The sequence below is a fragment of the Pleurodeles waltl genome, chromosome 11 (genome assembly GCF_031143425.1).
Source record: "Pleurodeles waltl isolate 20211129_DDA chromosome 11, aPleWal1.hap1.20221129, whole genome shotgun sequence".
Taxonomy (NCBI): Eukaryota; Metazoa; Chordata; class Amphibia; order Caudata; family Salamandridae; genus Pleurodeles; species Pleurodeles waltl.
In genome coordinates this window covers 869,549,998-869,577,261 of record NC_090450.1, presented here as the reverse complement: position 1 = coordinate 869,577,261, position 27,264 = coordinate 869,549,998, and the positions used below count along the sequence as shown (strand labels likewise).

Genomic DNA, 27,264 nt, shown 5'->3' with positions numbered 1-27,264 from the left:
AACGTGCACTATCCAAGCTGCTCACACACACAAAGCTCTGCACAATCTAGGTCACTACTACCTCATTAGCTGCATCAATTTCCACACTCCAACCAGAATCCTCCAATCAGCAAACTTCCTACTCTCACACATCCCTCACATCTGCAGAGCCAGAGAAGGCAGAGGAGGTAAGTAAATATTTTTTAAAGTCTTGGTATCCTTAAGACACCCTACACACACTGGCAAACTTGTTTCATTCGGAAGGAGTTTCAGGCTTTCAAAGAGATGTTCAACTGAGGGTTTGTAGTAACTCTCCTCCAAATTCTGCTAAATTATATTGTCTGAGATTTACCCTTCAACAGAGGTTCGGAGGTCTGTTGAATTACTACTAATGCCAATATTCTCACCTAGGCTAGATGCATGAGTATTTGGGGCTATTAGTACAGGGAGCTTTGTACCAATTTGTAATTGTCTCAATCAGAAGTTACAAAGTAAAGTTCAGTTAAAAACAAAGTGACTTAATACATTTTGCAAATTGTCACTGATGTAAAGGATGATAAATTAGTTTCCATTTTATTGTTTTAGTAAGTTCAAGATGCCATGGTAGAAATTCATTGCGCTCTGCAGTGATCAAACCTAAGAGGAGTTGCTGTGGGAGTACAAGAATGAAATCAGAGTTAAAACTGGCTGATGAACACATTACCTACTAAAAGAAGAAAACTAGGTCCAAAGGAATCCTATTATGGAAACCTGCCTGGAAAAGAAAAACAACTGGAGAGGACGCTAGTTGAGTAACAGTAGGACTTCTCTGAACAGATTGAGAATTGGAGGGAAACAAATGGCCTAACTGACCAGTTAGTCATTTGAATAGTACAACTAAAGTAAGAATCGTGTGTAGTGCAATAAAAAGTTGAACAGAATGTCTCTCAGGGGAATGCAGATATTTTTATTGTGGAATGTAGCTGGTCTGAAACATTTTCATGACAACCACTCAGTGGATGACTATCTTAATTAGTTAGACACTATTTGGAGCTATTTGTGGTTGTTTTAAGACACGTGTATTACTACTTTGTGCCTCAACTTAAAGTAGATCTAAAATTAGTTTGTTATTTCTAAGTTAAGATTAACAAGTGATATAAAGGCCAGTTTGTTACTGTAAGTATTTTAGGATGGCTGTCAGTTATACGTGGATTCCTGAGGATCACATTAACAAGGCATTCCCTACATTCAATTTATAGCTACATCCAGTACCATTTGCCTTCCGTCCATATGGTTGCGGGGGGGATGGGGTGTGGAATGAACGGGGAAGGTTTGGGCAGCACGGGTGCTGCTCTGGGGTCACCCGCTGACTCAGTCTAGTTTAACCCCAGCTGCATTAGCTGCTCACCGTTATTTCAATGCGAAACATGAATCAGATGAAGAGTTTGATGCATGGCTTTGCGTGCAGTGGCATAGTGTGAAGTGGATTAGTGTGCAGTCTTGCACTGTGGAGTGTCAGAGTGAAGTGGCGCAGAGTAGAGTGGCTTAGCGTGCAGAGGCATAGAGTATTGCAGAGTAGAGTATAGTAACAGAGTGCCATGGTGCAGAGAAGTTGGCGTAGAATGAAATGGCATACAATGCACTGGTTTTCAGTAAAGTGGTGTTTAGTGCACTGGCATAGAGTGTAGTGGTTTGTAATAGAGTGGCATAGAGCACAGTGAGGTAGAGTTCAGTGGCAGAGAGTGCAGTATTGTGGAGTAGTCGGACAGAGTGCAGTGGTATATGGTAGAGCAGCATAAGTGCATTGGTATGGAGCAGACTGATGCAGAGTACAGTAGTGTTGTAGAGTACAGTGGTGCAACGTAGAACAGAATGGCAAAGTGCAGTGACAACGTGATGCAGGGTTGAGTATAGTGGGACAGAGTGCAGAGTATGTTGGCATAGAGTGCATTGGTTTTGAGTAAAGTGCTGTAGCGTCCATTAGTGGAGAGTGCGGTAGCGAAGAGGAGAGTACAGTTCCATAGAATGGAGCAGAGTGGCATAGAGTACAGTGGTGCACAGTAGAATAGAGCGACGTAGGGTGCAGTGATAGGGTACAATGATGTAGAGTGCAGTGTTGTAAAGTATAGTGGCAGAGAGTGCAGTGTAGATTAGAACAGAGTGTAGTGGCAGAGTGAATTGGTTTTGAGTGCAGTGGTGTAGAATACATTGGCGCAGAGTAGTGGAGTGCAATGGCACTGAGTGCAGTGGTGTAGAGTAGATTGTTTCAGAACTGAGTGGTGCACAGCGGCCTATTACAGACAATACATGTTGAATTGAAATGACCATTACATATGCACAGAAATACAGTCTTGCTGATCAAAGTATACAGCGCACAAGCGATAATGTGTGGAAATGTCATCACCAAGTGTATTGGTTTATTTTGATCTATTAAAAGTTGTTTCCACCACAATTCAGAATTACAAAAAAAAACATGCTTCAGTTGTGCTTTTCTTATTTGGATATATTCTGAAATATCTTCACAGCTCATTTATATTAAAAAAAAATTGTGTGCTAGAAAAAAAAATATAACATCGAACTGTCTTCCTCAAGCATCCCCTCCACACCCAGCATGACTGTCACATAAATCATCTCACTTTGTAGTCAAAGAAAAGTAAAACTCAAGCGCCCTAGAAAACAGAGCCCTATGTTTGACCTGCCTTGGAATGCACAGCAAATGTGACAGGAACAAGATTTAAAGGCAAGTTTACTGAAATCCAGTACTGGTCGAAGAATTCAGTAAATAGGATTTTGGCAAGAGAAAGGACAAACTCAAGTTGGACAGCCTAAAACAAACAGAGTCAGCAAACAAAAAGCCAGCAAATGCGAGTTACAAACCACAAAGCCAATGTCCCCAAGATGTCATTAGCAAACCTGGTAAGCTTTGACCTGAAAAGGCAAGTGTGCCATCACCCACAGCATCACCAGAGAAAACCCTTACCCAGACACAGAAAGGATTGATATATTGAATGCTCTTTCTCAATTCTGTGGGTGGTGGAGCACACATGCACAGGGTGTCTGGTTACAACAATAGCGGCTTAAAAGTGCATATATATATACACACACACACACACACATACATACATATACACACACACACACACACACACACACACTTCTAAAGTTTGTGAACTCACTTCTGGTGTTCACAAACACATACTGACAAATTGGGAAATCAAAAATATGGTTTGATTGCCCGATGCACCCACCTGTTCAGGAATTGCGGTAGTCGTGGAACTTTAATCAATGTGTTTACCATATGGCCACTGCTTGAGGGCAAACAATGAATTTTTTTTGGGCAAGAAATGAAAAAAAGAATACAGTTGGCCCAACATACGAGTCTTAGTCAGAGGGCTGCTCTTAGGCAGAAGGTTTGCTAGTGAACAGCCACAAACAGCCAATGTAATTTAGTGACAAGACCATACCAACGTACTTTGCCTGTTTAAGTTTTGCAATTATATTTTAAAATCCACATTTAATAGATGGTAATAGCAAAAATGTAACTCTTCAATTTATAGGAGGTTGTGAAGATTCTTAAAATGTTTAGCAGTATTCATACAGCATATCGAACCAGTATCTGTGATACTCACGTGTGAAAGGTTCTGAGAATCTGTGCATCACTTAAGAAGATTACTGTCTATTGTATTAATGAAACACTCATGCCTAGCTCCTTTGAATGGCAAAACACCAACTCTGGGGCAGTTTATTTCAACTACCATGATCTCATTATTGGAGAAGCTCTTTTTCAGAGATTTTAAATTATTCATCAGCTGCTGCCCATCAGCTTCTCTGTGTAATGCCTAGTCACTCCATATTTTTTCCAAAGCAGTACTGGTTTACAAAGGCCGAGTTCTACGTTTTTGCTCGATCTTACCCAGGTCATGGTAACCATTGTTACAATTTCCAATAGTCTTATTAGTGTGTAAATGATTGTTAAATCGCCTCCCTCACAGATGAATGCTTGTTTATAGTAAGATCTTTTATAATAGAACGTGTGTGTCTATACTCTAATGTATCTTGCAAAACAATTTTAAGTCCTGAAGTCAGAACCACCCAAGAGGTCAACATTGTTCCCATAAACTATGTATTAGTCATGTTGTTTCGACCTCAAATGCTGCTTCTAGATATAAATAATGTAACTTTGCTTCCACTGCTTTGGCCAGGCATACACAAGGGTATTTATGCGTATACAACTATCAATTAACTAAGTGCCATCACAAAAACAATGTGGTGATTTTAAAAATACATTTTTGATAGCATGTGGGCAACTGCATCTATAATGGTGCCTCTTTAGGGCCATCAATCGCATCGAAATTAAACATTTTAGGAAATAAAAACTTGTCTTATAGACGCATATTATACACGTTGGCACCAAATAATGACCACAAAAATTGGCCAACATCCCACAGAAAGAGCAAACGGGACATAATTCATCAACAATAAAACCAAAGAAGAGCATGTTATGGGTAGAACACCAAACGTGGCTCATCAGGAATGCTGAAGAAGTTTTACAACATTCACTGACGGCTTTTCAGTCAAGGATTACAGTAAACGATATTTAACTGAATGACTAAATAGAATGGGCTACTGCATGAACGAGTAAATCAGGTTTTGCAAACGTACACTGCTCAGAGCATCGTCATCCTCACTTATTAAATGAATCATCCCTAAGCCTCATTTAAAATGCCGAACAATTATTTTGAAAAAGAAACAAAAGAACATGCAGTTTATTTGACTCTGTATTGGAGCAAATGGGAGGGGCAGAGAAAAACAGACTGCAAGGTGCACCATTTCTGACCCCCCAAAATCAATAGAGCTTTACGGTCAAGGTCCCTATACCATTAAATCTTCAATGACCATACTCACGTTAGTGCACCCAAGAGAGAACTTATAAGTGTGGGGAGGGTGAAGGAAACCCCAACATACAATACTACACCCAAAACTGGACTCCAATGTGCATAGAAAATAACTAATAAACTACCCTGCAAGTGAGTACTTCCAAATAAAGGAACCCACCACTTAAGTACAAGAGAGAGATCCCTCTGTCGGAAACAATACCCAAGAAAGATATTCCACCCTTTGCAAATACACCCAAGGCATGATGGCAGGCACATGATTAACTTATGGTGCAAGTGACCCAAAGTCAAGGTCAACCTGGATGCAAGAATCAGGAGATAGGTGACTGTCACATAATTACCCACATAAAAAAATATGGCACGAAATTCTAAAAGGCTCTAGGTACATACCCCAGCTGATTTAGGAGCCCTAGCGCCCCATAACCGGTGAGGGCGCTGACCTTCTAAGCCGATGATTTCCAATGATGTAACTGACAAAGAGGCATGTAATATTCTAATAATACGGACGATCCTGAGCCCGGTCTGCTTAAATTGTAAGTGACGATAGGTAGGTAAAATAGGTGGCTCAAGATTGAAAATCCCCTAACATTTAACTGAGAGTAACGACAGATGATTCCCCAATGATGTAAGTGACCAATACAGGTGCTCCCCCCCAACAAGGACTCAGTAACAGGTGTCTTCTCATCGGCAAAGGCACATAATTATAATGTGTCACCCACCATGAGCGATCTAATTTAATAAAGGGCAGCATCTTTTTTAAAAGTGCTCTAGACAGCCTACATATGCTCTCCATGATCGCAATTACGTAGTGATAAGTACCACGTTAAAAAAACAAGTGACGAGGTATCGGTCTCCCCTTAAGTGACTGAGACAGGCGCCACTGAAAGTTGTACGTGACACTTCCAGGGGTGAACTGCGTAATTTAGAATTATCGCTCGGACTGTTGTCTACTGCCAAACCAATACCACCCATACTCCGACGTGTAACCAACTCACCGAAGAAGGGTGGTATGTGTGAGACGGCTTCCAAAAAACTGCAGGTATCAATCTGTTTGTCAGCTGGCAGAGGCTTGAATAGGTGCTGATAGAGTAGCGCCATGGCAGGAAGCTGAAAACAACCCAACTGTTGGGTACACAGGCTGGAGGTTCACAGCCGTGCGATTCCCACCTCCGTCACCCAGCACACAGTCCGGTTACAGACTGAACACGCCACCCGGAAAGCACAGCATAGGTAAACGGCGAGCACCGCCCCACTGCTGGACTCGGGGTGTGCACTACTTTCGGATTGGAGTTAATTTTAATCCCTAGAGCCAATCGCGAAGAAGAGGCGCGGCATAGCTATCCGTAGTCATTGTTGATGTAACCGCCTTTCCTTGAATGGAGCAATAGGATTGGTCGAAGCTTCGACACTTCCGGCTTTATTTCAGAACAGTAATTAAAAGGCCAAGCAGCAAAAACATAAAAAAGAGACTTCTGAATGACCTGCTGGCTTATTTCTATGGTAACGTGTCTTTGATGTGTCTTTCATCAGAAGCAAAAGTAATGGAGACAATTACACGTCCAACTGTTTGTGAAATGCAGATACTGTTATGTACATGGCGCTTTCAATTCTTGACAGTTCTATTGTCCACAGTTAGTGCAGAAGCCAAACACCGCGACTACACACCAACTGCATTAATCCGCACTGAACTCTACTTCAGGTTTGAAATGACCCGCCTAACGAGGAATACCAATAAACATTACACTGACATGAGAGACTGCATGCAGTGTTTTTTTTTGCCCGTGCTGTAATTCTGTGTCAGGACCGGAGGCTCAGACAATGCTTTTCTTTCTTTACAATTCAAATATCAGCAGCCGATCAAAATACAAAACTACATTTTCCAAAAACCAATGGGGGTTTGGGGGGAGCGAGGGCTTGCCCGGTCTCCCCCGGACATATCGGGCGTGGGTGGTACGATCCACCTGCACGGAAGATGATTGGCTGTTTTTAGGGCAGGGGTGGGTTTAGGTGGCGGGGCTATATATAGGGTGGGCTGGCTGTGGGCGTCCTCTTTGGTCGTCTTGCCACACCCTAGGCAGTTGTGCTGCAGGTGAATTTTTGTGTAGGTAGGCCTTAGAGTTTTTGTTGGTTGGAAGTTGTTTGGAATTAGCTATATTATATTGTTGGTCATTATGGCAAGGTCAGAGAAGGTGATTCAGGCGTTGCGAATGCTGCAGAGGAGGGCAGGGAGGATTTATTAAAAGAGAGCGCTTTATTGGTGAAGGGAGAAGGAATAAAGAGGCCTCGGAGGGTGTCGTCTGAGGGCGTGGCGGCGGAAGTTATTGCTTGCTCGCCACCGGCGTCTGGTAAAAAGTATAAACAAAAAAGTGTAATGGGACGTAAATATGCCCAGGCAGCAGTTTTAGATATGGAGGCAGAAGTAGGGCAAGGCCAGGTCTTACCGTTGGTGAGTGGTGTCAGGCGAGGTGGTTCCAGGCTGGCCAGACGGGCGGGAGCATCGTTGCGGCAGCGGGTTGCCTCTCGGGGGAGAGGCGCTGCCGTTAAGGGTGCGGTGGCATCATTCCGGCGCTTGGGGGCGGAGGCCGGGTCATTTGCGCATGCACCCGCTGTTTCTGAAGGAGTGGGCCGCGCGCAACAGCAAGCTCCACTCTCCTCGCGAAAGAGAGGCAAGCGAGGAGAGGGAGAATTAGAGGAAAGCACCCTGGCGGGTGCTTTCAAGATGGCAGCGCGCATTGGAAATCGGCCGGAGCCGATCATAATCGATTCAGATTCGGATGGGGGCGACCCCTTAGGCAAAGGGGATTCAATTAATTCATTGGAAATTAAGAATTTTGAGGAAGGGGGGAGGCCAGCATGTTAATACAGTGGGTGCGGAGATTGGTTAGCCCCATGTTACATAAGGTGCAGCATTGGGGGGTGGAGAATATGACTCTTGTTAAAACTGGTTTAATGGATATTAGGGATCAAGGTCAAGGCACATTAGAGGAAGTGGCATTTGAAGAGGTGCAAGCTGTGGAAGGTGTTGGTAGGGGCAGGGTTAGTGGTGTTTTTAGGGCAGGCAGTGAGTTGATTGCGCCAGGGTGTGGTGGGTCGCTTGCTTCAAGCGGGCAAGAAGAGCAAGTTGTAAAGGCAGGTCAAGGGCGGCCTGCTTTCATCGCAGGACACACAGTGGGGGTTGGTACACCCCTGAGACACCGACAAGAAGAGAGGGTGAGACCTGGAGCGGCTCACCTGACATCGGGGGAGACATTAGTGTCGTCTCAGGTGCGACAAAGATATATAAGTGACGAGCCCTCTACTAGCCAGGGCGCTAGTTACTTGAATTTGGATGTGGGTTTTGACAAAACCCTTGATTTTGAGGATGTTGATGAGAGGGGCTTGGGAAGGGCTGATTTAGTGGAAGTAAGTCAAGGTAATAACCAGTCTCGGAGTTACAATGTTTTACAGGGTCAGAAGACATTGGCGGTCCAGAGCGATCGTCGAGATGCACAAAGGTTTACATCTGGTTCGGCGGGGAATCTCCCTAAAGGTGAGGAAAGAGGTATTATGGGTGATCATGGAAGGGTTGGGGTTGGAAGGGAGAGGTCAATGGGGACAAGGGTGAGGGTGCAGGATATGGGTATACAGACGGCTATCGATAATGCGGAGAAGTCTAAAGTTGATGTTTCGGAGGTAAGTGTGTCAGAAAATGATAAAGGTGAAACAGTGAGTGTTAATCGGGATCAAGGTAAGGACAGTAAAACTGAGACATCTGGTGGGAGTGTGAAGAATAAAAAGCTGCCTTATATGGGAGTGTCGATGCCTTTGGGGGCGCATCTCACTCAGTCTTTGAAGGACAAGATTTGCAAAGGGGAGTTAATTGATGTGTTCAAATTGTTGCACAGGGAGATGCAAGCTAAAGAAGGGTCGAAGGAGGAGGAATGGGAATTGGCCAGGCGGCCAAAAGTGCCAACTACCATTGAGAATTGGACGTCAGCTTTTTTGATTTACACTAGTGTATATTGCAAGCATTTTCCAGAAAGGAGTGTGGCATTATTAAAATATATGGATGTTGTGCGTAGAGCACAGATGGATTATGGAGGATTTGGGTGGTTTCGATATGACGAGGAGTTTAGAGCTCGCATGGCGATTTATCCTGATAAAGAATGGGGGGAGATTGATAATGAGCTATGGATGCAATGGTTGAGGTCAGGTAGGAATGCGCCGGTTTTACATACGGCTAGTGGTCTACCATTGCAGTATAAGCCCTTTCAGGGCCGTCCCACCCAATTTGGGGTGGGGAATAGTGCACAAGGTGCGTTGCCACAGAATGGAGCCTGCTGGGCGTTTAATAGTGGAGGGTGCACGAGGCAGCAGTGTAGATTCAGGCACGATTGTTCAGGTTGCGGGGGCAGGCATCCGGTTTTCCAATGTTTTGGGGGCTTGCATTGGGGAGGACAAGGTCAGCAAGGGCGAGGTGCCGACAGGGGTAGAGTTTTTGCACTGGAGGTTTTATGTTTTTGGTTACAAGGTTATCCAAGGGAGTTAGAGGCTAAGACATTGGAGTGGGGGTTTAGAGTTGGCTTTAGGTTATGTTATCAAGGTCCAAGAGTTCGGAGATGGGCTAAGAATTTAAAATCAGCCTCCGATCACCCAGAAGTGGTGAAGACAAAGTTAGAAAAAGAAGTTTTACTGGGAAGGATTGTTGGCCCTTTTTATAATTGGCCTGTTGAGAAACTGACTATTTCTCCATTAGGAGTTGTTCCTAAAAAACAGAAAGGAGAGTTCAGATTGATTCACCATTTGTCTTGGCCTGCGGGGGCTTCTATCAATGATTTTATCTCCACGGAGGATTCAGTTGTTCATTATGCATCATTGGATGAGGCTGTTGCTTTGGTGAAGCAATGTGGAAAAGGTGCATTGATGGCAAAGTCGGACATTCAGTTGGCATTTAGGCTCCTTCCTGTCCATCCGGATGATTTTTCTTTGTTGGGTATTCAGTTTGGGGGAGCTATATTCGTAGATAGGATGTTGCCTATGGGTTGTTCAGTTTCTTGTTCACTTTTTGAGATGTTCAGTTCCTTTTTTCAGTGGTATTTTCAGTGCAGGAAGGGGCATAAGTTAGTTACGCATTACTTAGATGATTTTTTCCTTGTAGGTGCGTCGGGATCTGCTGTTTGTGAGGAGGCTTTAGGTAGTTTTCAGAGAGTCATGGCGGACTTAGGTGTGCCCTTGGCCCCGGAAAAGACTGAGGGGCCAACAACTTGTTTGAGTTTTTTGGGTATTGAATTGGACTCACAGAGAATGGAAATTAGATTGCCGTCAGATAAAGTGTTTTTGTTGATCGGTTTGTTGGAAGAGGCGGTCGGTAAACCAAAACTGGAATTGAGGGAGGTTCAATGTCTATTAGGCCATTTGAATTTCGCTTGTAAAGTGGTGAGAGTAGGCAGGGCTTTTTGTAGGAGGTTAGGTTTTTCGATAAAGGGCGCTGTCTTACCTCACCATCATGTTCGCCTACGGGCAAGTGTTCATGAAGATTTGAAAATGTGGATTGTGTTCTTGAAGGATTTTAATGGTGTCACTATGCGGGTGGATGATGTTGAATGGTTTTGGCAGGTTCAAATATTTTCTGATGCTGTGGGTGCTCATGGTTTTGGCCTTTTTTGGGACGGTCATTAGACTGTGGAAGCATGGCTGTTGGAATGGAAGGAAGTTTGCCATAGCATTGCTTTTTTGGAATTTTTCCCACTGGTGGTCGCTCTGGCCATTTGGGGGCACACTTTGGCTAACAGGAATGTTGTTTTCAATGAAGACAATCAGACAGTTGTGAATTTGGTTAACGGTCAAAAGGCCAAGGATGAGAAGGTTTTGCGTCTGTTGCTGTTATTCTTGTTGAAGTGTTTGCAATTCAATATTTTGTTTAAAGCTTGTTACGTTCCTGGGGTCCATAATGATATAGCTGATGCGTTATCTCGTTTCCAGTGGCAGAGATTCTGTGATCTTGCACCGGGAGCGGACGCTTTGAAGACACCAGTTCCAGGGACTTTGTGGGAGTTGGGAATTTAAGGATGTTGGAATTGATTCAACACTCTTTGGCTCCGTCAACGCGAAAAAGCTATGAGCAGGCTTGGATGGAATTTGTAGCATCGGGGGCGGTTAGAAGAGTTCAGGGGGACGTAGTCATCATGCAGCAAAGGAAGGATGCTGTATGTTTTTATAATGCAACAGATAGACTTGGGTTTGTCTGCGGTGAGGTAATTATGGCGGGCATTGCTTTTTATGGTAAGTATTTTTGGGGTTACAACCCGGTAGAAGGGGAGATTTGTAGAAGGATTTTGGCTGGTTGGGCTAGGGAGGGGGGTGCTCGGCGTGGTAGACGACGCCCTATAACGTTAAGGTTATTAAGAGATATTATTGGAATGTTGAGGGAAGTTTGTTTTTCACAATGGGAAGTGCAATTGATGTCTTTATGCATGTCATGGCTTTTCCATGGTGCTTTTCGAGTTTCAGAGTTATTGGGTTTGAAGGGTAGGGAGGGTATTTTGTTTTCTGAGGTGCAAGAGCGTCAAGATTTGCTATATTTATGGTTACGGGCTTCGAAGACAGATCAGTTAGGACGGGGTAGGGAGGTGGTTTTGCAAGGGACACAGGGCCAGATGTAGGAAACTGTTTGCGACTCGCAAACGGCAAAATTTGCCGTTTGCGAGTCGCAAAACGCAGTTTCCTATGCAGAAATGCATTTTGCGAGTCGGAACCGACTCGCAAAATGCATTTCCGACTCGCAAATAGGAAGGGGTGTTCCCTTCCTATTTGCGACTCGCAGTGGGATGCAATACCATTTGCGACCGCGTACGCGGTCGCAAAAGGCATCGCAGTTACCATCCACTTCAAGTGGATGGTAACCCACTCGCAAATTGGAAGGGGTCCCCATGGGACCCCATCCAGTTTGTGACTGGACCCACAAATATTTTTTCAGGGCAGGGAGTGGTCCAAGGGACCACTCCCTGCCCTGAAAAAATTCAGAAACTAAAGGTTTCGTTTTTTTTTTAAGTGCAGCTCGTTTTCCTGTAAGGAAAACGGGCTACACTTAAAAAAAAAAAAAACTGCTTTATTGTTCAAGCAGTCACGAACATGGAGGTCTGCTAACGACAGCAGGCGTCCATGTTAGCGAGTGCCTATACTCGCTATGGGGCCGCAATTTGCGACCCACCTCATGAATATTCATGAGGTGGGTCATTGCGACCCCATAGCGAGTCGCAGTCGGTGTCTGAGACACCGTACTGCATAGCAATTTGCGACTTGCAAATTGCGAGTCGCAGGGACTCGCAATTTGCAAGTCGCAAATTGCCGCTTTGCTACATCTGGCCCACAATTTCCTGATGGGCCAGTTTTGCGTTGGAGGAATTTTGCAGGTAGGTTGCCGGGGGAACGCACGGCTGGTATTTATACATGAACATGGGTCTTGTTTACGTTCTTCGCAGTTGTTGTCAGTTTTGAAAACATGTTTAAAACATTTGTGTTTGGATTCCAGCCAGTATGGTACTCATTCTTTTAGAATTGGGGCTGCCTCAGAGGCTAGGCAGCTAGGCCTTTCAGACATGGCAATTATGGAGCTGGGCCATTGGAGATCTAGATGCTTTAGGCGATATATTAGGCCCTGTGTTTTTGAGGAATTTGATGTTGCATAATATGATTGTTTCGGTTAATATGTTAATTTTTGTTTTATTTTAGCTTGTGTTGCTGGCCCCTGCGGATCAATGTCTTCGGTTTGGATAGTGGGGCATTCGTTTGTGCGGTGGGCGGAGAAACAAGCTGCGGAGAGGAGTTTCGGAAGGCAGTTGGGTCTGGATGGGGCTAGAATTAGAGTATCATGGTTTGATAAAAGTGGTATGAGATGGGGGGAATTGTTGTTCATTCTGTCCAAAAGGTTGTCTCAGGGGATTTGTCCAGATTTATTAGTTATACATTTGGGAGAGAACGATTTAGTGGCATTGTCGGGAATAGGACTTTTGAAAGTGATGAAGATGGATTTGTTGACTATTAAACGGAAGTGGGCAGGGACGCACGTTGTGTGGACTGCATTGGTGCCTAGAAGAGTTTGGAGAGGAGCGTTTTCTTTTAAGGGTATTGAGAAGCAGAGGAGAAAGGTTAACAGAGAGATGCGAGGTTTTTGTTTAGCGGAAGGTTTTTCCATTTTGAATCATAGTGACATAGTGCATAACGATTCGCATCTTTATAGGCAGGATGGTGTTCATTTGTCGTTCTTAGGAAATTAGTTTTATTTGCTGGAGTTAAGATTGAAGGTTGCTGAGTTATTAGGCGAAAGGTTATGGGATCATCATTGAGGGCCTAGTTCGGGGTGGGGCAGGAAAACGCCTGCCGGGTGTTCCTGTGTGGCAGGGGGCTTTGCAGATACGCTTTGGGGGGGAAGGGTACGGTGGTGCAAGTTGAGATGATGGGGGGGTTCTGACGGAGTAAAAGGGACAAAAGGCAAGGTGATGAGATTGAAAAGGGGACAGTTCGACAGATGGGTAATGGGTGGGTAGGGGGAAGGGGGGGATGGAAAGGGGGCATTGAAGATGGGTACGTTTTTAGAGGGTGGGGATGGGAGGTTTGAGGTTGTTTTATGTATTAGTGAGGTTGGGTAGTTTTGTAAGGCAAATTACCAAGGTTCTTTATCCAGACCTGTTCTATTAAAGCGGCCTTTTAACCCCATTTTTGAGTGTTGGTGGTTTGTGCAGCCTTGCGCCCGATGGTGGTTTGGGGGGAGCGAGGGCTTGCCCGGTCTCCCCCCGGACATATCGGGCGTGGGTGGTACGATCCACCTGTGCAGAAGATGATTGGCTGTTTTTAGGGCAGGGGTGGGTTTAGGTGGGGGGCTATATATAGGGTGGGCTGGCTGTGGGCGGCCTCTTTGGTCGTCTTGCCACACCCTAGCCAGTTGTGCTGCAGGTGAATTTTTTGTGCCCTCCCACCTGCCCGTTATTAAAAAAAAATTCTACATTGTATGTATAAGTTAAACTTTAGGGGGGGGTATTTTAAATCGTTGATACTGATTTTTTTGGGTCAGAAGTTTATTTTGGGTAAGTTCTGGTAGGACAGGTCTTTTGTTTTGTTGTGTTTTTTATGTATTTTTTGTTTTCTTTTGTCGCTGATAGACAGGTCTGGTAGGCGGGGGCTTTGCAGATACGCTTTGGGGGGGAAGGGTACGGTGGTGCAAGTTGAGATGACGGGGGGTTCTGACAGGGAGTAAAAGGGACAAAAGGCAAGGTGATGAGATTGAAAAGGGGACAGTTCGACAGGTGGGTAATGGGTGGGTAGGGGCAAGGGGGGATGGAAAGGGGGCATTGAAGATGGGTAAGTTTTTAGAGGGTGGGGGTGGGAGGTTTGAGGTTATTTTATGTATTAGTGAGGTTGGGTAATTTTGTAAGGCAAATTGCCAAGGTTCTTTATCCAGACCTGTTCTATTAAAGCGGCCTTTTAACCCAATTTTTGAGTGTTGATGGTTTGTGCAGCCTTGCGCCCGATGCATAAAATGTCTACCAATCAACAACCCTTTACTCATATTAGAGTCCATCAACGTCAAGGGACTTCCTCTTTCTTTGCTGCTCCTCACTGAGTTAAGTGCTTTCTTCCTTGCTATTATATGAAGGGCGCGTGCGTGTCTTTTGCTTGTAGCTTCGGCGTCGCCCTACCTTTCCTGTGCAGCTTCGGCATGCCGAGCGGACTCCCATATCGGGAGCCTCCGCTCGTGCTTTGTTTTTTTCCCCAGTGTTTATTTTTCCTTCAGGGTTACCCCTGGCAGCTTTGGCGTGCCGAGCAGAGCGGACTCCCATTTCGGGAGCCTCCGCTCACGCTTCGGCTTCCCACTGTTTTATTTCCTTCAGGTGTTTTTTCCCCTGGCAACAATTAGCGCATCGCGCTTGATCGGTGCCTTCCCCTTGTGCGGCCCGAGTCGGAGAGTGCAAAGGTGCATGTAGCCCAAATCCTACCAGTTGGGCTACATGCATTCCGTCGTCAATTTCTCCTCCTCCAGCCGTTGACAGAACGTAGGAATCGCGCGTTTTGCATTCCTGACGTGTCTGTCATTGGCTGCTCCACGCCTGGCTCTGGCTGTAATAATTGAGCTTTGCCCTGCATTTTAGCGGTGTGCACGCTATTTAGATACTACTGTTGGCTCTCATATACGTCCCTGACTGCATTTTTAGAGGGGCTGCAATAATTATATTACGGCTGTGCAGAGGAGCCTGATTACTTGTCTTTCCTTGCACTTGGGGTTGGCTTTCCCCCTGCCTGGATTCAGTGTTCAGACTGAATTTTGAGAAGTTTGCTGTGGCAACCTGGTGTAACCATGACCGAGTGGGTGCCCTTTGAGGAGGAGGAAATGGGGCATGGTTTTGAGGACGCCCTCGGTCCCCAGTTGGGAGCAGGTTTGTCTGAGGTAATTAATGCCTCAGTGCAACAGTCCTTGAGCAGGGCACTGGCGGTGTCTGTACCGCAGAGGATTAACCAAGCTGTCCTCGCAGCTCTCAAGCCCATCACGCAGCAATTTGATTCCTTTATCAAAAAGCAAGGGTTGGCCCCCTTGCCAGACTAGAAGGTGATGGAAGGCCCTGAGACGGCGACTACTCCCCAGGTCTCTTCTTGGCCGCATGATGGTGCCTTGTCAGCGTTGGCTAAGGCTTCCGCTGACCATGTGTATTGTTCCTTGCCGTCTACTTCCAAGGGCTCTCTTCTAGAAGCGGCAGATTCATCTGATTCGGACTCAACCTCCTGTAAGTCCTCCCACTCCAGCAGTACCTTGCGTAAGCGCAAGAGAGCTCGTAAATCCGGCTCTTCTCAGGGCAAGGAAAGGTCTCACTCGCCCTCTAACCCTTTCCAATTCAACCCAGAGGACATTATTCACCCTCGCTCTGCGGATTGGGCCCCGGCGCAGGCCGTGGCAGATTACCTCCACGACAAATTGAGAAAAGGTTTTGACAAGGAGGTCCGAAATAGATTGCGGGCTGAGTGCCCCAGGCCTGAGATCCCGGATAAGGTGGCGGAGACGCCGGATATAGACCCCAGCATGCTGACCTTCCTTAAAAAATTTGCCAGGGACCCCAAGAAAGGTATCGACAGGGCCTGGCGCTCATGCCAGGACAAACCTTTGGACCTCGCGGGTCCCTTGGCAAACATTTTGGAAATGGCCCTGAGGGCTAAGGAGTCTGGTGAGCCTATTGATCCCCATACACTAGCTGAGTGGACCCAGAGGGCGATATGTTTGTTAGGGAATGCGAACTGCGTTATCTCCTCAGAGCGCCAGAAGTCCCTCCTCATGAAGATTGATCCGACATTGACGGAGTTAGCGGCGGCGGATGCAGGCCCCCTGGCAGATGGTCGTCTTTTTGGCTACAAGTTTGTCAAAGATGTTGGCAAATATGTAACTACTTTTACAACCCTGGATAAAGCACAAGCGAACCTTAAAAAGGTTTTTCAATCTGGTGTTTTTGGCCGGGCCGGACGAGGTAGGGGCCGCTCGTCAGGCGGTCCCTCCTTCCAAGGCTCCCAATGTGGCTCCTTCCGGGGCCAAGATTATAACAGAGGAGGTGCTTTCTTCCCCAAACGCTCCCGCTTCACCCGGCGGCATGGTCAACAAGGCGGTGCCAGAGCCATCTCCCAGTCAAGCTCTACAGGTGAGAATGCTAGACGATTCCTTCATTCAGGTGGGGGGTTGTGTTCAGTTTTTCCTCCACAATTGGTCTCGTGTGACTCAGGATGCATGGGTGTTGCAAACCGTTCAAGGTTTTCGTCTGGAGTTTTATCAGACTCGGCTGCAGGAGAGTATTCCTCCCCCTCTCCATTTTTCCAGACAAGACACCAGCATCATAGACTCCGAGATTCAAATGCTGCTCCAGAAGAAAGCCATCGCTCCTTGCGATCCACATCCTTCGGGTTTCTGCAGCAATATTTTTCTAGTTCCGAAAAGGGGAGGAGGTCACCGTTTAGTCATAAATCTTCGAGACTTCAATGCTTTTGTCGTTTACCGACATTTCAAAATGGAGGGTCTTCATCTCTTACCAGACCTCCTTCAGCCGGGAGACTGGCTGATACTTCTGGATCTCAAAGATGCCTATTTGACAATCCCCATCTGGCATCCCCACAGGCGTTTCCTCCAGTTCAGGTGGAGAGATACTTGGATGGAGTACTTGGTCCTGCCCTTCGTGCTCTCTTCGGCGCCTTGGTGTTTTACCAAGCTGCTCAAACAATGGAGTGGCATTTTTGAGGGATTCGTTTGCTCGTCTATCTAGACGATATCCTGATCATGGCTCAATCCCAGGATCTGCTGAGGCACCACAGGCTCACAACTGTAGCTTTTCTTTAGGATCTCGGATTTGTCATAAACGGCAAGAAATCAGTCCTGGTTCCTTCCAAGACTGTAGAATTCTTAGCTTTCCTGATAGATTCCGACAAATCTCTCTTGGTTCTTCCCAAGGCCAAACTTTGGGCCATCAAAAAAGAGCTCCAGGTGGCCTTGTCCAAGACGTCATTGTCCCTGAGAAAGATCGCTCGGATTGTGGGACTCCTGGTATCCTCAATCCAGGAGATCTTTCCAGGTCCCCTCCACTACATAGCGTTACAGAGATTCAAGATACATCATCTCCAATGGGGCTTGACATATTCGGACTTGGTCCCTCTGACGGAGGAAGTCCATTCAGAACTCAGCTGGTGGCTGTCCCAAGTCGACGCGTGGAACGGCAGAGCCATCTTCAGCTCCCAACCCGAGACGGTGATAGAGTCAGATGCCAGTCTTTGGGGCTCGGGTGCGAGATGCGGGGACATCTTGACGGGGAGATGGTCCTCGCAGGAACTTCGGTTGCATATCAACTGCCTGGAGTTATTAGCAGGGTCGTTTACAATCAAGACCCTGTCGCCCAAGAGAGCTTTGTGTTCCATTCTCCTTCGGATGGACAATGTGGCGGCAGTCAGATATATCAACAAGCTGGGGCGCACACATTCGCCTTTCCTAGCGGAGATAGCCAAAGATTTTTGGCATTACTGTCTGGAACATCGCCTACAAGTGAAAGCGGAATGCCTGCCGGGTCAGATCAACTTGGTAGCAGATTGGCATTCACGCTATCTCATGGATTACAGCGACTGGAGGCTTCTGCCTCAGTTGTTTCAGTTGACTCAGCAACTGTGGGGTCAATGCAGAATAGATCTGTTTGCCTCTTGCCTAAACAAGCAGCTACCAATGTTTTTCAGTTGGAGGCCGGATCCGTTGGCGACAGCAACGGATGCATTTCTTCAGGATTGGTCAGGATCCCTCAACTATGCATTTCCTTTGTTTGCCATGATTCCGAGGGTGGCGTCGCAAATCAAACGCCAGAAAGCGGAGGTGATTTTGATTACTCCACTCTGGAAAGTGCAGCCGTGGTTCCCGCTGCAGTTGGAGCTTGTGTGCGACTCTCCTCTTCTTTTGCCTTGGTCGACGGACATGGTTCTGGATCCGCAGAGCGAGAGACACCCTCTAGTTCTGGACAGGCAGTTGCAGCTGATGGCCTGGTGGCTTTCAGGCAACAGTGGCACTTGCCAGGCATTTCGCAATCAGCTCAGAAGTTTATCAGTGGGGCTTGGGTGCCTTCCACTAGAAAGAGGTATCTCTCCGCTTGGAGAGCATGGAGCAGTTGGTGCCTGGAACGGTCTTTGGATCCCGCGGCAGCCGAGCTTGCCCACATTGTGAATTTTTTATCGCAGAAAGCCGACGATGGATTATCTTACAGGTCAGTAAATAATTTTAGTTTGGCTATTTCGGCTGGTCATGTTAAGGTGGATGGTGTTTCGGTAGGTGTGCATCCGTTAGTCGTTAAGTTGTTAAAAGGAGTCAGTGTTTCTAAGCCTCCTTCCTCCAAGTATACTTCCCTTTGGGATGTGAATCTGGTTCTTCATCTGTTTGAGAGATGGCCAGACAATCCTGACCTTTCTAGAAAGCAGTTATCGGCTAAACTGGCCATGCTACTATGCCTAGCAGCTTGTCGACGTTCTTCGGATGTGGTAGCCTTGGATCTTGCAGGTAGAGTTTTTACACCGGAAGGTGTCTCTTTTTCCATTTCTAGCCGAACAAAAACAATGTCTTCCTGTATAGAATATTTTGCTTTTCCCTTTTATAGGAAATTGTGTGTTGTTGCTTGCCTAAAGGAATATGAACAATGTACTAGATCCCTTAGACAAAGTCTGACAGGTCAATTATTGATCTCTCTTTGCAAACCTTTCAAACCTGTGTCTACGGCTACCATTGCCAGATGGTTGCGTTTTGTCATGGCTGAAGCAGGCATTGATACGCAGGTATTTGGTGCGCACTCAGTTCGGGCGCGATGGCTTCAAAAGCTGTAGGTTTGGGTATGTCAGTGCTGGACATTATGAAATCAGCAGATTGGTCTTCAGATTCCACGTTCAAGCAGTTTTATTACAAACCTGTGGGTGATTTTGCATCCAGTGTGTTTCAAGCAGCTTTGAACTAGCATAATCTGAGCCTCCGGTCCTGACATAGAATGAAAAATTTGCTAGCATTAGTGCCAAGAATTTTCAATTCTATTAAGGACACGGAGGCGAAGATTATCCTGCCCAAGGGTTGTGTTTGTCTGAGCAACCATTTGTTCGTTAAATGCAGTCTTCTGTTGAGAGGTGTCGTCATGTTCCCTCCCAAATTTATCCTACTGTTATGTAGATAAACTTATTGATGCTAATAATATTTTTTCTAGTTTGATTGTTATTATCATTATTGTTGTTATTTTTATGACCTTTCTTGTCTACCTAGGATCGGAGCAGAAAGTGGAGTAGGACGTAGTACCACCGGAAGCTCCCTGGCTTTGTCTGCTGGAGGAATGTTATCTTCAGTCAACTGTTAATGTTCTCAGGCGTTCGTCAAGTTCGTGTTTATGAAATCTTACTATCCAGTGCGTGACGCAAAGAAAGAGGAAGTCCCTGGACGTTGATGGACTCTAATATGAGTAAAGGGCTGTTGATTGGTGGACATTTTATGCATTGGTTTTTGGGAAATGTAGTTTTGTATTTTGATTGGCTGCTGATATTTGAGTAGTAAAGAAAGAGAAGTATAATCTCCGCCTCCCTGTCCTTAATAGAATTGAAAATTCTTGGCACGAATGCTAGCAAATTTTTTCACTCTTCTGTATATTTCCTCTGTTGCTTGACTCCTCTGTGGCCACTTTGGGAGGATATTAACTGAGGAAAAATAGATAGGCATTACACCACTTAAAACCTGTGCGGAATGGGGGCGTAGGGGCAGCAAAGGGCTTGCCCGGTCTCCCCCCGGGCTTATCGGGCAATAGTGGGAGAGTCCACAGTGGGCAGTGGGGATTGGTTGGGGTTCCTGGATGGGGCGGGTATTTAGGGGTGTGTATATAAGGCAGGGCGTGGGCGGCCTCTTTGGCTGTTTGTCACACCCAGTAGGCGGTACTGTAATTTGGGCAGGCAGGTTCTATTAGCAAGGTGGTTTTGGATTTGTTTGGCGTATCTTTAGTATTTAGGTTATGGAGCCTAACAAAGTTGTTCAGGCTTTAAAAGTTTTGCAGGGTGAGGGGAGAGAGGATTTGCTGAAGGAGGGCATCTTGGAGCAGGCATGGGTGGCGCTTCAGAGGCCCAAGAGATTATCGGCGGAGGGCGTAACGGCAGCAATCACTGCATGCGCTGTTGCGCCGCGGCCGCATGCAAGGGAACGTGGCAGCCCGCGGGCAGACTGCAGGGAAAGGTGCGGCTCGGCTTCAGGGTCGCACACACGCAGCGGCTCAGTTCTCCGGCCGCAAGTTCCAGGGCAGGCGCGGCAGGATAGGAGACCCCGAGTCGGGTCTCGATCCTTGCCGCACTGAGCACGCTCAACGCGTTTACTTAAATAAACACATCAGGGATTCCTGGGAAACCCTCCTTGCCACCACTTACCTTTTTACACGGCCAAAAGCCGTATGCCTGCACATGACTCATTTTTATGCATGCTTTCCCTTTCCCAGCATGCTGTTCACTTCCTCTCTTCCCTGCATGCATTGTTTCTCTTTTCTTAGGAGCATGTTTTCTTTTCTAGTTATGATCTTTTCCCCAAACCAAGATGGTGGTTTTACTACTTCCTGTTTTCCACTTCCTGTCTAGGGGTATATAAGGGGAATCTATCTTTCTTCTCATTGCGTTACAACACTCCTGCGGTGGTAGTCACGCTCCGGCTGGTTTCCTCTTGTGGCGCCAGTTGTTCTTGATCTGTCTTCCGTCTCCAGAATTCCAGAATCTTAACGTCCTTGTGTCCTCCTTCTGTTTCAGGGAATTTCTGTTGGAGTTTTTTTTACCCTTTTGGGGTTTTTCCTCTGGGATTCCTTCTGGAGGGCACGGACTGTAGTGGCTTACTATTGTCAAACAGCACCGTGGCTACCGGAAGGGGTCGCCCCTACCTCGGCCAGAGCAGGACTTGCAGGAACCGGGGCCGCTCACCACCTCTCTCCAACCTCGACGGTAAGCCCAGGGTGAATCATGACAGATTGCAACGCCCAAAACTCCAGTTGCTGTCCGGAACCATGGAGAGTCCTGTGATGAGTACAGAACCAACAAGCCAAACCCCGCTCTTGACTATACAACAACAGGCCCAAGAACTCCAACAGCTACGTACCGAAAACACTGTCTACCGACAAGCCTTCGCCTCTAGAACCACCGATGTTCCTACGGTCTCCGCCACTACGCCTCGCTTCTCCGGGGATCCTAACAAATTAAGAGAGTTCCTGGATGCCTTGACTGTCTATTTCGCATTCCGCCCCTCACAATTTATGCAAGACAAGACCAAGGTGGGATATTTGATTAGCGCCCTATCTGGCCCAGCTTTAGCATGGGCAACTCCTTTAGTGACAAGCAACGACCCTAGCTTGTCTAATTATTCCAGCTTTGTCACTGCCTTTAAGCAGATGTTTGAGCGCCCTGGACTTGAGTCTTCAGCAGAAGAAGCTCTCTGCGATATTCAACAAGGAAATCAGGACGTATTACAATACATCACTCGTTTCAGACAATTGGCAGCAGAGACTTCCTGGGTGGAGCGTACTTTGGTGACCCTGTTTCGCAGGGGTGTCAGAGAGGACATTAAGGATGAACTGGTGCACTCTGCCAGAATAGAGAATCTTAAGGGGTTAATGGATCAGACCCTGACGATAGTATATCGGTTAAATGAGCGAAGGATGGAGAGAAAGAAGAGTCGCTTACCATCACACTCGGTGACGCCCCGCACCCTTCCTCATCGTTCCGAGGAAGTTCATTCTGAAACTAAGGGTGCTACCGATGAAGAGCCTATGCAAATCGATATGGCTCGAGGGCCGTTATCATCTAGTGAGCGGGAAAACAGACGAAGGAAAGGACTTTGTCTGTATTGTGGTGCTGCTGGTCATCTAATTCGCACATGTCCCGTCCGTCCAGCCAAGCCTTTGGGAAACGCCAATTCCCGTCCTCAGTGAGAAGGGTGAGGACGGGATATTGCGAAATACCTTCCATTTGTTCCTCAAGGGAGGAAGGAACTGCTCTTTTCCTTTTACCCGTTATCCTCCACTTAACAGATGGCCGGGAAGAAAGGGCACTGGCCTTGCTGGACTGTGGAGCCAGTGGTATCTACCTAGACGAAGCATGGGACAGGGAAAGACAGATTTTGCAAATACCTAAGGAAGTACCAGAACAAGTCCACACAGTGGATGGATCACTCTTGGCCTCAGGGCCAGTACAGTATACCACCCCTACCCTATGTCTCCAATTCTGGAAACATCAAGAAAACCTTTCTTTTGATCTGATTTCTTCACCTCATCACGTTATGATCCTGGGAATTCCATGTCTAACTCGGCATAACCCTTACATTAACTGGGAAACAAGAACCATTTCTTTATCCTCTCACTTCTGCCAACACCACTGCTACTTAGCAGGAGACTATTGGTCCCCAAAGAGTCTCTTAACAGCACCCCCTAAGGTGGGATGTTCTATTAACGTCCTACAGGGAGTACCCAGACATTATCAAGAATATGCCAATGTATTCCAGAAACCAGAAAGACCTGAACTGCCACCCCATAGAGAATACGATTGCGCCATTCTTTTGAAACCAGATGCTGTGGTTCCTTTTGGGAGAATGTACTCTCTAACAGAACCTGAGAAGCAGATCCTCAAGAAATACCTAGAGGAGAACATACAGAGTGGATTGATTGCTCCCTCCTCTTCACCTGCAGGGGCTCCTCTTCTTTGTGCCAAAGAAGACGAAAGATTTGCGTCCCTGTATTGATTTTAGAGGATTAAACAAGATCACTACGAAGGATCGGTACCCGCTACCTCTTATTAAGGACATCTTAGAAGCTGTCAGAGGGGCAAAGAGATTTACCAAGTTGGATCTTAGAGGAGCATACCATCTTTTAAGGAAAAAGGAAGGGGATGAGTGGAAGACCGCCTTCAGAACACCTTTCGGTCACTATGAATACCGAGTAATGCCATTTGAGCTCACCAATGCCCCCTCAATTTTTCAAAGATTCATGGACTCTATTTTTCCCGATCTTCTACATCAAACAGTGGTTGTTTATCTAGACGACATTTTAATATTTTCTGTCCACCCAGAACAACACACTAAACATGTTCTCCAAGTCCTAGAGAGACTCAGACAACACCATTTATTCTGCAAACCAGAAAAATGTGAGTTTGATCGAACAGAGGTAAAATACCTGGGATAGTGCATTAACCAAACAGGTGTTGCCATGGATTCAGATAAGGTTCAAGCTATACTGGATTGGCCGTCCCCCTCTTCCATCAAAGAAACTCAGTGTTTTTTGGGATTGGCCAATTTCTATCGACAATTTATAGCGGACTTTGCCCAGAGAACCAGTTATATTACTCAAACCCTTAAGAAAGACAATCTAAGGAAGGGTTTTTGTTGGACACCAGACGCAGAGTTGGCTTTTCAAGAATTGAAGAAAGCCTTCATTCAAGCTCCCATTTTACGGCACCCAGACACCAACAAACAGTTCATCGTTGTCGCAGACGCCTCAGAAAGAGCCATAGGGGCTGCCTTACTACAGAAACAAGACGATGATGAGTTAGAGCATCCTGTATTCTACCTTTCACACATATTATCCGATTCAGAGCGGAATTATTCGGTGTTAGAACGAGAGTTACTCGCCTTGAAGACTGCGTGCACGGAATGGAGACACTTCCTGATGGGCTCGAAAGAACCCTTTGAAGCCCGGACAGATCACCAAAACTTACAATGCTTGAGAAACTTTCAGTGTCAGAATAGCCGGCAGGCTCGATGGGCTTTCTTTTTTAGTCAATATGATTTTTACATCACATACATCCCTGGTTCTCAGAACATCTTGGCCGATGCCTTGTCTCGGCGTTACCCTGATCCTGTTCAGAACCTATTCGACAGTAACAAGATCATTGGTTTAGTACAGACATTTCTAGACCAGGTCAAGTCCGAATATTCCCATCTGGAAACTACAGAGATGAACAAGTTGCACCCGCAACTTCATATAGATCAAGGATACTATTACCATAACAAAGCCCTGTTCTTACCCACTAAGTTAGTCCAGACAGAAGCCCTACTTATGTGCCACGATTCCCCCATTGCAGATCATCGCGGAATGAAAGCTACCCAAGAACTTCTGCTTCACTCCTAACGGTGGCCCACTCTCAAGGCTGATACTGAAGACTATGGGGGTCATTCCGACCCTGGCGGTCATGGACCACCAGGTCCGGGGACAGAGGAAGCACCGCCAACAGGCTGGCGGTGCTTCTGGGGCAATTCTGACCGCGGCGGTAAAGCCGCGGTCAGAAAAGGGAAACCGGCGGTTTCCCGCCGGTTTTCCCCTGCCCCAGGGAATCCTCCACGGCGGCGCTGCAACCCCCTTCCCACCAGCCTGTTCCTGGCGGTTTACACCGCCAGGAAGAGGCTGGCGGGAACGGGTGTCGTGGGGCCCCTGAGGGCCCCTGCAGTGCCCATGCCAAAGGCATGGGCACTGCAGGGGCCCCCTAACAGGGCCCCATTAAGATTTTCAGTGTCTGCAAAGCAGACACTGAAAATCGCGACGGGTGCCACTGCACCCGTCGCACACCAGCAACTCCGCCGGCTCCATTCGGAGCCGGCTTCATCATTGCTGGGGCTTTCCCGCTGGGCGGGCGGCCTTTTGGCGGTCGCCCGCCCAGCGGGAAAGTCAGAATGACCGCCGCGGTTATTTGACCGCAGTACGGTCTTTTGGCTGTCTCCGCCCGGCGGGCGGTGCCCGCCGCCCGCCGGGGTCGGAATGACCCCCTATGTGTCATCCTGTCCCATATGTGCACAAGCCAAGACACCCTGTACTAAACCAGTAGGATTACTTCGCCCATTATCTGTTCCCCCAGGTCCATGGCACACTATCTCCACTTATTTCATGTGCTCTTTACCCTCTTCAGTTGGAAATTGAGTGATAATGGTGATCGTTGATTATTTCACTAAGATGGTACATTTCACGGCATTAAGAAAACTACCAACGGCTAAGGAACTAAGCCAAATCTTTATGCAGGAGATCTTCCGGCTTCATGGACTACCTCAGGTCATTATCTCAGATCGGTGTCCTCAATATATCTCCCGGTTCTGGAAACAATTCTGTAAAACCTTAGGAATAGAAGTGGCCTTATCATCAGGGTTCCATCCTCAAACTAATGGACAGACGGAATGACTAAATCAAGGCCTCAAGCAATATTTACGCAGCTTCTGTAATGCTACGCAGAGTAATTGGTCTCCCTATTTACCACTTGCAGAATTCTCCTACAACAACTCAGTACACAGTGCCTCGAAAGTCTCCCCTTTCTATGGTTCTTATGGTTTCCAGCCTAAGGCTTTTCCTACTCCTCTGAAAGATACTTCCAATCTTCCTGCCATTTCCTCATATGTTCGGCAACTATGGGGTGTCCAACGTGTTATCCATTCTAACCTTGTAGCCACTAAGACACGCATGAAAAGGATGGCTGATAAAAAGCGTTGTGAGGCCCCACAGTATCAGGTCCACTATAAGGTTTGGCTTTCCTCTAGAGTTTTGCCTCTCCGACTTACCCAGAACAAATTTAAACCTCGTTATTATGGTCCATTCCTGATTCTCCAGAAGATCAATCCGGTGTCTGTGCGTCTTCGTCTGCCCCAGACTTGGAAAATACATCCTGTGTTCCATTTCTCACAACTCAAACCTTACCTTCCTGATCCTTTTCACAGACAATTCTCCTGTCCTCCCCCTCTGTTGATTGATAATGTGCCCAAATACGAGGTTCAGGAAATCTGTGACTCTCGGTTTTTCCATGGGCGCCTCCAATATCTTATTCATTGGAAAGGCTACCCTATGAGTGAGTGTTCCTGGGAAGATGCCCTTTCGGTTCATGCCCCTCTTTTGGTCCGTCATTTTTTCCGGCTTTTTCCTCACAAGCCTGGGGCCTCGGGGGGGGGGGGTTGGGAACCTACTGTTGCGCGGCAGCCGCGTGCAAGGGCCGCTTCGGGGCAATATGCCGGGAACGCGGCAGCCCGCGGGGACAGCCGCGGCTCGGCTTCAGGGTCGCGGCACACGCCGCAGCCCATTTCTCCCGCCGCAAGTTCCAGGGCAGGCGCGGCAGTATAGGAGACCCCGAGTCGGGTCTCGATCCTTGCCGCGCTCAGCGCGTTTACTTAAATAAACACATCAGGGATTCCCGGGAAACCCCCTTACCTTTTTACACGGCCAAAAGCCGTATGCCTGCACATGACTCATTTTTATGCATGCTTTCCCCTTCCCAGCATGCTGTTCACTTCTTCTCTTCCCTGCATGCATTGTTTCTCTTTTCTTAGGAGCATGTTTTCTATTCTAGTTATGATCTTTTCCCCAAACCAAGATGGTGGTTTTACTACTTCCTGTTTTCCACTTCCTGTCTAGGGGTATATAAGGGGAATCTATCTATCTTTCTTCTCATTGCGTTGCAACACTCCTGCGGTGGTAGTCATGCTCCGGCTGGTTTCCTCTTGTGGCGCCAGTTGTTCTTGATCTGTCTTCCGTCTCCAGAATTCCTGAATTCCAGAATCTTAAGTCCTAACGTCCTTGTGTCCTCCTTCTGTTTCAGGGAGTTCCTGTTGGAGGTTTTTTACCCTTTTGGGGTTTTTCCTCTGGGACTCCTTCTGGAGGGCACGGACTGTAGTGGCTTACTATTGTCAAACAGCACCGTGGCTACCGGAAGGGGTCGCCCCTACCTCGGCCAGAGCAGGACTTGCAGGAACCGGGGCCCCTCACCACCTCTCTCCAACCTCGACGGTAAGCCCAGGGTGAATCGTGACATGCGCGTCACCTGAGCAAGACCCTAAGAAGTTTAAGGCTAAGAGCGTTACTGACCGGAAAGTCACGCTTTCACCAGAACGCAGGTTGGATGACCCGGCAGAAGATTTAATCAA

The 27,264-nt window shown here is 46.9% G+C and overlaps 1 protein-coding gene across 2 annotated transcripts in view; it reads right to left on the bottom strand.

The window, feature by feature from the left end:
* The window catches only part of GLTP (glycolipid transfer protein), a 189,159-nt gene extending 183,043 nt beyond the window's left edge, over positions 1–6,116 (bottom strand). The window contains exon 1 of one of the 2 annotated variants that reach the window (XM_069214727.1): positions 5,849–6,116. In XM_069214727.1, the coding sequence (XP_069070828.1) occupies positions 5,849–5,951 (103 nt within the window). In that variant the 5' untranslated portion in view covers positions 5,952–6,116. The remainder of the gene's footprint in view (positions 1–5,848) is intronic. The other variant, XM_069214728.1, reaches the window with a different exon arrangement.
* Between the last annotated feature and the right edge of the window lie 21,148 nt (positions 6,117–27,264).